This window comes from Sinocyclocheilus anshuiensis, unplaced genomic scaffold, assembly GCF_001515605.1.
Source record: "Sinocyclocheilus anshuiensis isolate Anshui unplaced genomic scaffold, SAMN03320099.WGS_v1.1 scaffold2, whole genome shotgun sequence".
Classification (NCBI taxonomy): domain Eukaryota; kingdom Metazoa; phylum Chordata; class Actinopteri; order Cypriniformes; family Cyprinidae; genus Sinocyclocheilus; species Sinocyclocheilus anshuiensis.
In genome coordinates this window covers 229697-240246 of record NW_015542337.1, presented here as the reverse complement: position 1 = coordinate 240246, position 10550 = coordinate 229697, and the positions used below count along the sequence as shown (strand labels likewise).

At 38.2% G+C, this 10550-nt stretch overlaps 1 protein-coding gene across 2 annotated transcripts in view; it reads left to right on the top strand.

Annotated features, from left to right (window-relative positions):
* Positions 1-10250, top strand: part of LOC107691120 (semaphorin-4B-like) — a 68203-nt gene extending 57953 nt beyond the window's left edge. For both annotated transcript variants that reach the window (XM_016489596.1, XM_016489595.1), the window contains exons 9-15: positions 2222-2403; positions 2883-3033; positions 4294-4504; positions 5923-6038; positions 6457-6614; positions 8096-8184; positions 8470-10250. In XM_016489596.1, the coding sequence (XP_016345082.1) occupies positions 2222-2403; positions 2883-3033; positions 4294-4504; positions 5923-6038; positions 6457-6614; positions 8096-8184; positions 8470-9233 (1671 nt within the window). In that variant the 3' untranslated portion in view covers positions 9234-10250. The remainder of the gene's footprint in view (positions 1-2221; positions 2404-2882; positions 3034-4293; positions 4505-5922; positions 6039-6456; positions 6615-8095; positions 8185-8469) is intronic.
* Positions 10251-10550: the final 300 nt, after the last annotated feature.

The following is a 10550-nucleotide window of genomic DNA, read 5'->3' as shown; positions in this document are numbered from 1 at the left end:
TAAGAGATTCTCTACGTTGCCAGTCTCCACGTTGCCAGTTGGGTTAAAGCACTGACCCTGTCTGTTCTGAATGGTGCATGAGCAGAGTGAAACATCTGCAAGATTAATTTGCCTTCTCGTCTTGCTTTTGAAGTCCGAGAATGATTTAAATTCCGCTGTGCTCTCTATATTTCGGTTTCTTCTCTTTTTGACTCCTAACTTAATCAAGTGTCAGTATAATATGGATATTGGTGCACTTTTGCACAGATGACCATGTCAAATTCCAGTGGAAACTGTGATGCATGTAAGATTATCCATTTACGTACTGCAACAGTTCCTTATTGTTTTAAGATTCTTTCTGAATAGCGCCTGGGGTTTGCGTTTGAAAGCGTACCATATCATTTACACTCAGAATGACAATGAGACAATGAGCAGAAGCTGTAATCCTTTCATTTCAATTTTAAAATGAATGGCATATGTGGAAGCTGCTGCATACATGGCAACTCAGTTCCTACTGAGCAAAGCTTTGAAAGGTGCATATATATATGTATATATATATATATATATATATATATATATATATAATTCTATAAAAATAGGGATGTTCACACACCTAACTATAGACAAGAAACAAGAAAAAAAAAATTCTAGCTGATGAAAGTTAAAAACATTGACAACCAATCAGAAAGCGCTCAATTCGAGCTTAAGCATTTAAAGCCACAGACGTCAAAACTGTGTACAAACTTATAATAAACAGAATGTTACCATGCGTTGGTGTGGGCTCTAATATAGTTATCTTTATAGTTTTCATTCTTGGTATGAATGGCTCTTAACTCAGCCCTCAGCTGTTCTAAACTCTGCTGTTCAATGATGGGTGGGAGTTTCCCTTTAAAAGATTTTATTGGAATGTGCTGTTGCCGTCCTGCTGATAGGGGAAGGTGTTGTCCTGCGTGCTGGATTACAATAATATTATAATTAGAGGAAAGCTCATTTTCTTTGGAGAGTTGCTGAGATGGATGAATAAATATGGTGCTATTGGGACCTCTGTTTTACGTACCTCTGGCTGTCGTTCAGGCCATTTGTACTTCACATTTGTGAATTTCTCTGTACTTCACATTTGTGAATTTCACATTTCTCTGCCCTGTTCTCTGCCCAAACGTCTCTTTCTATTCTTGTCTTTGATTTTATCTCTCTGTCCATTTATTTGTTCAGCTGTTCAGTATGACGTTCTGCTTGAGCGAGGGTTGACACTAATATAAAGCTGCTGTGAAAAACAAAAATATTTAGTTGATTCATGGTGTGGCTTTGTTTTTCGTTACCTGTGTCATAAGGTTTATTACCCAACCTCCCTTCATTTTTGTAATTTCCACTATACCTTTTCCTTAAAATGAAAGCATGATAAGGGAGAAGTTGAAGTCTAGTCAATATTAGATTAAGCAATTGTCTTTGGTAATCCAAGAATTAGTTACATAATTTCCTTATTTTCTTTCGTTGTTTTCATCTCATTAATTAAAATAAACTGAGGTACAGCTGGTGAGAGATTTCTGGTTAGCTGCATGCATATTCTGTAAGTTATTATGCTAAAAATGATTAGTTCTGCCTTTATATACGTTAACATAAACAGAACATTACTGTATGTTATATATGTTAAAATGCAAAACAGATCCATAACATTGCCCACTAAGGAGTAAGTTTTTTCTTCTGATAGACATTAAAGCCCTTGAATTATACTGCCTGTTTTGTTTTAAGGGACTCAGAAGTACCAAAGTTAAAGCCCTTACAACCCTCAGGGCCCCAATCACAAAAACGCATTGTTGTACTGAGCCTTAATGCACAACATGTGATAGAAGCTGCGGTCCTTGTCCAGTTCTAAGTCTTTATGTAATAGAATATGTAACAGATTTAATTGAATGCTGCCATTATGATCAGCATTTCCATTGGCTGCATCGGTTTGTTGGCATCGACAGCAGTTACTAAGTTCCCTCTTGTGGTCAGAAGTGCTCATAACAAGTAATTGCACATTTCCTCACTTCACATTCACATTCATGGCAATCTCTGAAACAACTTCAGAGTATACATTTTGCCGGTGTTTGTGTGTTTTCTAGGACTTTGCATTGCTACAGTTGTATGCTGCCATTTGAGCAGCCTAAAACCTAATTTAGAATATTAAAAAATACTACAACAGTATAACAGTATATACAAATGATACAAAAATAACCCTGATCTGTATGTATTGTCACAGGGTGACAAAGGTGGAGAGAGGGTTCTTCAGAAGAAATGGACAACTTTTCTGAAAGCGCAGCTCCTTTGTTCACTACCTGACGATGGGTTCCCTTTCAACATCATCCAGGACATGTTTGTACTGACCCCCAGCAAAGAGGCCTGGAAGAGTACTGTGTTTTATGGAGTCTTCACCTCACAATGGTAACGTATATCACCTGAAAAGCCATTTAGTATACAGATAACATAGTGCGTATAGTTGTAGCTATGTTTGTGTTCCTTTGTAAACCTTTTAGAAATTCAGCTTTCATTTCTGTTATTGAACCCTGCCTGGCACTCAACCAGACTGCTTTTGCGGTGCTTAGCGTAGGAGTTGTGGGTATTGATTGAGTGCATTAACATAGGGGCAAAAGATACAGGACAGGCAGGAGATGTCAGCGAGATTGCAGATGCTCAGAATAGCCTCCCTCTTGTGTCCGCCTACGCACCTGTTATGTCTGAGGTTAAATGAGACATTTTTTGCATTTTGTGTGCAGTTAGATTTTTGAGCTGCTGTTACTCTTAAAGATGTGTGTCAGTGGGATTGTTATTTTATGGAAGGTCTGTCTGTGTGCTTGGTTTGGTTTGCATGTGATTATGCATATGCAGATCAATTGTAATGATTGTTGTGTTTGTGTGCGCAGGTACAAAGGTGCTTCAGGCAGCTCAGCTGTATGTGCGTTCACTATGGACCAGGTCGAAGAGGCGTTTAATGGACGTTACCGGGAAGTTAATCGTGAGACGCAGCAGTGGTACACTTACAACCACCCAGTACCAGAACCCAGACCTGGAGCGGTAAGTTTTGTGTTCTCTTCAAAAACTACTGGATCAAAACAGAACAAAAGTGCAATGTTAGTTCAGGTTAGTAAAGGTTAGTTCACTCAAAAAACAAAACAAGGTCTGTCATTATTTACTCACCCTCAAGTCATTTCAAATCTGTATGACTCTCTTTATTCAGTTGAACACAAAGGAGATATTTTGAAGAATGTTGGTAATTAAAGAGTTTCCATTCCCACTGAATTCCATTGTATGGACAAAAAAATACATTGGAAGTCAATGGGAGCTGAAAGAAACTCAGGTTTGAAAGAAATGAGAATGAGTAAATGATGACAGAAATTTTTTGGTGAACATTTTAAGACAAGAAACACAAAGCAGCACTAGACACAAAACAATGGCCAGACACAGGGTTGTGCAAAATTCGACTCGAATTCGAATCAAATTGGTCACATCCCACAGGAAGTGGAATTAGAATTGGAATGACAGGAACTGTGATTTACTGACCTGCAATTAAAAAAAATTTGAGGATGTACTGTACATTCTGGGAAAATAAGTGTTGCTCTAGTCCACAAAAATTAATTTATTAAATACAATATTAATCAATTATTAAATACTAAATATATACACTAACAAAAATTTTTAATATTATATAAGTGCAAATATACACGAGTTTCACAATTTGAGTTGAATTACTGAAATAAATGAACTTTTCCACGACATTCTAATTTATTGAGATGCACCTGTACAATTATAAAAATGCAAATAAAGCTAAGTAAAAGTAAAAAAAAAACATCACTTGTGTAATTGTAGGACGGGCCTGCATTTTTTTATGAAATGGGAATTGATAGGATGGTTGTCATTTGGTAATTGCAGCGATCTCACGTGAGTGACGGGTCGCTGGAATGGAGGAATTATTGCCCCCCTCTTCACGACAGTGACAATGACATCAGAGAAGAGTTTCTAATAAACACTGCATAAAAAAACAAGAATTGTCCATTTTGATTTCACAGTGACTTGTATATAGAACATCTTATACATTGGTGATTGGCTGTAATGAGAATTTCGCATGCAAGTTCTAGCTACCAAGTTTAATTCTCAGACAGCATCTAGACCAAAACTTGTTCGACCGTGAGTTCAGGATATCTGAGTACAAGATCTTTTTAATCACACTTTCAATCTGACTTAACATTGGTGTTTTTGTTGAAAATTACATTGATTTTGGCTGCCACACAGATATTGTGCAGTGTTTCTGAGGCGTCTTTTTCCATCTTCCTGCAGTGCATCACCAACACGGCCCGCGCCCAAGGGATCTCCTCCTCCCTGCACATGCCTGATAAAGTGCTGAACTTTGTGAAGGACCACTTCCTCATGGATAGCGTGATCCGCAGCCAGCCTCTGCTGCTCAAACAAAATGTGCGCTACACGCAGCTCGCTGTGCACAGAGTGCAGGCTCTCCTCAAGACATACGACGTGCTCTTCATCGGCACGGGTGAGAACTTAGACCACCACATAGTATGCATGTAAAGCTCAGCATTCTCAGTAAAACTAGAGTAGGCTTGACCTAATACAATCTCAGTGAAACTGTGCCAGATCAAGATCAAATTAGCTTTTTTTGTTTAGCAGCTTACACCAGAGCAAATCTGATTTATACTAATATTCCTGCATTAAAGGCTCTTTCATTCTTGCTCCAGTCCCCATTAGGATTGAACTAAGGGATTTTAGACTTGAGAAATCAAGACTTAATATCAAGCAACATGACTTTATCTTTTACTTTAGACATTCACGCAGGTGTGTAACTACAGGTTGCGTAATTAAAGGGATAGTACACCCAAAAATGAAAAAGCTGTCGTCATTTAGTCTTCCTCAAGTTGTTCAAACCAGTATGAATTTATTTTTTTCTGCTGAACATAAAAGAAGATCTTTTGAAGAATGTGGGTAACCAAACAGTGTCTGGTCCCATGACTTCTATAGTATTTTTTTTTATACTATGGAAGTCAATAGGAACCAGTGACTGTTTGCTTACCAACATTCTTCAAAATATCTTGTTCTTTTGTGTTCCACAGAAGAAAGAAACTCATACAGGTTTGGAACAACTTGAGGGCGAGTAAATGATAGCAATTTAAATTTTTGGGTGTACTATCCTTTTAAACAAGCTGTGTTTCAACACAGAGTGGATCCATGAAAATTTGGGCTGATTTCAACTATGAGACTTCACTGGGGAAAAAATATTTAGGCCTAAATGTAAGATTTATGTATGAAATTTCCATCCATTTGGATTACACAGTTATAACAAACTAATAAGATGCATATTTATCAGTCATACATAAATTAAACAGGTAAGACTTCCGTAATAGTACTAATAAACAAAATGGGGTTTAACTTAACAATAACCATTTTATTTATCATCTATAAATCCAATTTCTTTCAGTCTCATACATTTTCTAATTGAATACTGCTTGTTCCACAGCTAGGCATATTTTAATCATATTCAGTGGGTTTTAAATGAAAACAAAAAAATATTATTTTCACAATTAAAGGTTTCATTTTGAATGTATGATTATTGAAAAAAAAATGCAAATAGTTAATAATAGACTATGCCATGATTTTGTGTGTCTCAAATTTAGGCCTTTTTTTCTGAGGGTTGGGGGTGTGGTGGAAAGAAATCTGTGAAGTAACAAATATCCCTTGTTGTGCTAATCCATTTGTAAGAGTTTTGACTAGCTACTTATTTTTAGTCTCATGAGTTAGCTTCCTTTAGTTAGGATGATTTTCCCAGCGATATTGTATGGCAACTAGCCACTTTCCACTTGTCACAACTTGCAATATACTTAATGTTATGCTACCTGTTATCAAAATGGCCCAGGCCCTTGAGTACATCGTCTCACAAATAACTGTGTTATTTTTCAGATGATGGCAGGATCCACAAAGCCATCAACGTTAAGAACAAGATGTATATCATTGAAGAGCTGGCGATTTTTCCCGAGCCTCAGTCTGTACAACACATCGAACTGGATGATGAGAAGGTACTTCAGTTTACTCTTAAACTCATCTTCTTTGCATTTGTTATGCGCACTTGAGAACGTAATGCATTAGTGAAATGACAGCGTGGCAGGCAAAGGGACCCTTCAGCCGTTGCGATAGTGAGGCCTGGAAGGGAGATAATTGCATCCCTGTTTCCTCTCTGAGGAACTGTGAACAGATGGGAAACAAACAGCGTCTGCTCTTTCTGTACACTACTCAGTCTATACTTTATCTGTATGTGTTACACCATAAGAACTATTTTAAAAAGGTTTATTACCACTGTCAGTGCAATTATCATGTATTAACATTTACTGTATGCATACCAAGCGGCTTTCTACATAAGTTCTGTAGATAGGTTGTCCTAAGGAGCGGCCGTCCTGAGAAGGTGTCTTATTTCTGTTGTGTTTGCATTTCCAACAGGGGCTTTTGTTTGTGTCCAGCTATTCTGGGCTGGTTGAAATCCCTCTTGCCAACTGCTCCAACTACCAGAGCTGTGGAGAGTGTGTGCTGTCTAGAGATCCTTACTGTGCCTGGACAGGGAAGCAGTGTTCAAATATCAAATATGCGCCAACTAAGAGGTTAGTACATTTCCATTACTTGCTCTCGCATCCAACTATTGCACTTCAATTTGTACATTAAGAAGTTTAAACCTGTATTAAATTGCAAGTTTCAAACATTAGCATATACATGTAGATTTGTTTCACAAAACACGAATGAATTCTAGAACTATATGGTACGCTGTGGTGTAACCATAAAAAGACAAACAATTTAAAAAATATATATTTTCCTTACATTTGAGTGTATCATTATTTTTTAAAAAGTTTTTAAATATATTTTAAAAGAATAGTTTTTTAATATCATTAATTGATTATTCATAAGCATCATTACGTTTTTGACATTTTACAACCTGGGCTAAACTTCTTTGACAAATGTGACCCTGGACCACAAACCCAGTCTTAAAGGGTTAGTTCATCCAAAAATGAAAATTAGGCTGTGTTTTACTCACCCCCGATGCATCCTAGGTGTATATGACTTTCTTCTTTCAGACGAATCCTGTCGGAGTTATATTAAAAATTGTCTTTGATCTTTCGAGCTCTATCGTTGCACTCAGCGGGTGTTGCAGTGCTTCGGTTCAAAAGACCTGAAATAAAAAGCACCTTTCCATAAAACAAAGTATAGGAGGCAGGAATCTAACCTATCCTAATGTGTGTGCGCGGCTGCGCGCCATGAGTGTATGCGTAAACACTTTTTAATAAAACGTAAATTCGTCCCCCGCGGTTTTTTATCCAAGTCAAGTCAAGTGTGTTCATAGAGGTTTTCATGGGCCAATGCGAATAAAGCTAGATTTTATATTTTGTAAATTTCCTACCGTAAATATATCAAAACTTCATTTTTGATTAGTAATATGCATTGCTAATCAAAAAATGCTAATTTTTTTGCACCCTCAGATTCCAGATTTTCAAATAGTTGTATCTCGGCCAAATATTGTCCTATCCTAACAAACCATACATCAATGGAAAGCTTATTTGATGTATACATCTCAATTTCAAAAAAATGGACCCTTATGACTGGACTTATTGACCTTGACACACATTCATGAGGGTTTGCAAGGATGCTTCATAATGCTCAATGACATAATTTCCTGTTCTTTGCACCACATGACTTATATGTATATGTATCAGTATATGTATGTGTATCAGTCTTCAGTGTCAGATGTATTTCAGATACTTCAGAAATCTTTATAATACTGATTTGGTAAACACTTCTTATTATCAATGTTGAAAACAGTTTTTGCTGCTCTATAACCATGATACATATTTTTTAGGATTCTTATAATACAAACTTCAAAAGATCAGCATTTAATAAAATTAGAAATCTTTTGTAACATACATATATATATATATATATATATATTAGTCAATTTTTATCAATTTAATTTGTCCTTGCTAAGTGTTAATTTCTTTCAAAATTAAATTAATAAATAAATAAAAATCTTACTGACCCCAGACTTGAACAGATGAATTGAATTTTCATCTTACCCCTGCTCTTTTCTTTATAGTCAATGGCAACAAGATGTAGATGACGCCAACACTGCAGTATGCAAAATGACAATGGCTAGCCCTCGTTCTGCAAAACCAACTCCACCACGTGAGTAACAGCCATGCTTTACAATACCTAACCCCCATATGAATCAATATTTGAAGAACTTATTTCCAACAAACCACAAAGTGCTGTAGAGTGCATGAGGTTAAGACAAGCTGTTACAGTTACAAAAGCACTGTGGCATGTGGCATGACCAAACGCATTTACATAGCGCCTCCGGCAATGCGCTCTGATAGACTCTAAGCAATTGAAGTGGTTGAGTGGTGCTTTGCTAATATGGGAGATAAATATTTGATTTACTAGTAACTAATAAGACCATCTAACCCACAGGTGTTCCATCATGCCATGTGGTACAAATACCAGCCAACACATTTACGGTTCTTCCCTGCAAGCTGCGATCTAACTTGGCTGAGAGGCGATGGGAGTACAGTCACACCGCCGAGCGATTCGTCTATCCTAGTCCTGACGGTGGGCTGGTAGTTGTAGCCCAAGTGGAGAGGGAGGAGATCTACCAATGTTGGTCAGAAGAAGGTGGCTACCGACAACTTCTGGCCAATTATTGTGTCAAAGCGGATCACGAAAGCACCACTCTGACTGGACGTTCCCGAACGCAGTTGGTACCCCAAGGGGAAGCGATTATCTTGCCCGGGGAAACATGGTCGCCGGAAAAAACTAAAACATACTGGAATGAGTTGATCGTTGTGTGTGCCTTACTCGTGTTTTCCCTGTTGGTCCTGTCGCTGTTCGTGGCATACAGGAACCGAGACAGGATGAAGTCCATGCTGAAGGAAGGCGAGTGCCCCAATATGCAACAGAAGAAACCGCGAATTCCGGGGAAGCACACGGAAAGCCTTCCATTAAATGGCAACAACATCCCGCCCTCTGTGTCTGACCACAAGGGCTACCAGACGCTCAATGATAACTACATCTGCAGCACTCCCACCCACGAATGCTCCTCACCTGAAAACAGCAAGAGCTTCTCAGAATCCGAAAACAGACCTTTGAACTTAAAGGAGAGCCACGTTGAGATCTCACCGACTTGCCCGCAGCCTCGAGTGCGACTGGGCTCGGAGATCAAAGACTCGATCGTTTAAGTCTGTTTGGGATGACTGTTAAAAAAAGTGGCCTCTGAACTGAACAGCACCAAGGGAGGGACAGACTGAAAATGACTGGAAACGTACCATCACTGGGCTTTATTTTGCACTTTGTCTCCTCTCATTTTGTCTTGGTGATCTGTTCACATTTCTCAGTCACTGCCAAGTCTGTGAAGCACCCAGAGCCACGCTGAGTGGGACGCATGGCCTAGAGTACACATTGAAAAAGAATAGTGGGCATTGCGAGGCATGCCGATCCAGTCGTCCCACCCGGTCCGTCCAAAAATGTCTGGTGGCATCTGTGTGAAAGCAATACGATGCCCTCAGGGTTCACTAAACTGTCATGCTCCCATCTCATCCCTGCCGCGTAGAGGTGCTCATCCTGTGAACGAGAAGACGAAAATTCAAACTTTAGTCAACAATAGAGTCTCTGCTAAACATAGTGCCTGAAGTGAGATGATTAGCTGACATTTCAACACAATATAAGGCGTAGTGGTGCATCAAAAGCTTTGATGATATATGCAAAACCTTTGCACAGTATATCATCACGACCTCAGCACATAGCAGGCATACTATGCAAATCACATAAAGGAGAAGCATCTTGTAGAGAGCTAACAAACAGCACACGGCTGTCCTAGAACAATAAGTGATGCCACGACCTCAGTATTCTACACAGCTTCTCAGAGGTACACACGTTAAATAAAGTATGCAAGATTGAGGCATATAAAGAGCCCGCAGTGTGTAGAGAACTCCAAAGAAGGCATGTTAGCAATACTATGAGTATGTCTAAGGCACAAATTACATTCTGAAGACGCAGGAATTTGAATATCTCTATGTTCCTTATACCCCCAACCAAAATCAGTTGCTACCAGTGATAGACCATTTAAACCAGTGGTTCTCAACCTTTTTGACTCCAAAGCCCCTCATAGTCCACAAGATCATTTGAGGAGCCCATGACTTTTCCAGTTGTCCATTATTTACTACTCACAATTTCTACCTGATAAAATACTGTATATTCAATAGAAAAACGCCCATGGAGTTTTAATTAAATTACACGACCTTTCCAGGTCTAGAAATCTAGAAAATGAAATGAGGCTTTCTCATATGTCTAAGGTTTTGGAATTCTGGTTCTTCAAAGACAAAGGAGGTGATTTGAAATAGAAATAACTTGATGGTTCGTTTGTTTGACTTATTTTAATGTTTAATTTGTCTTATTTTTAATTGTTTGAAGTCATTTTGAGAACCACTGATTTAAAGGGATAGTTCATGCACAAATGAAAATTATGTCATAATTTACTCACCCTACAAATGTCAAAT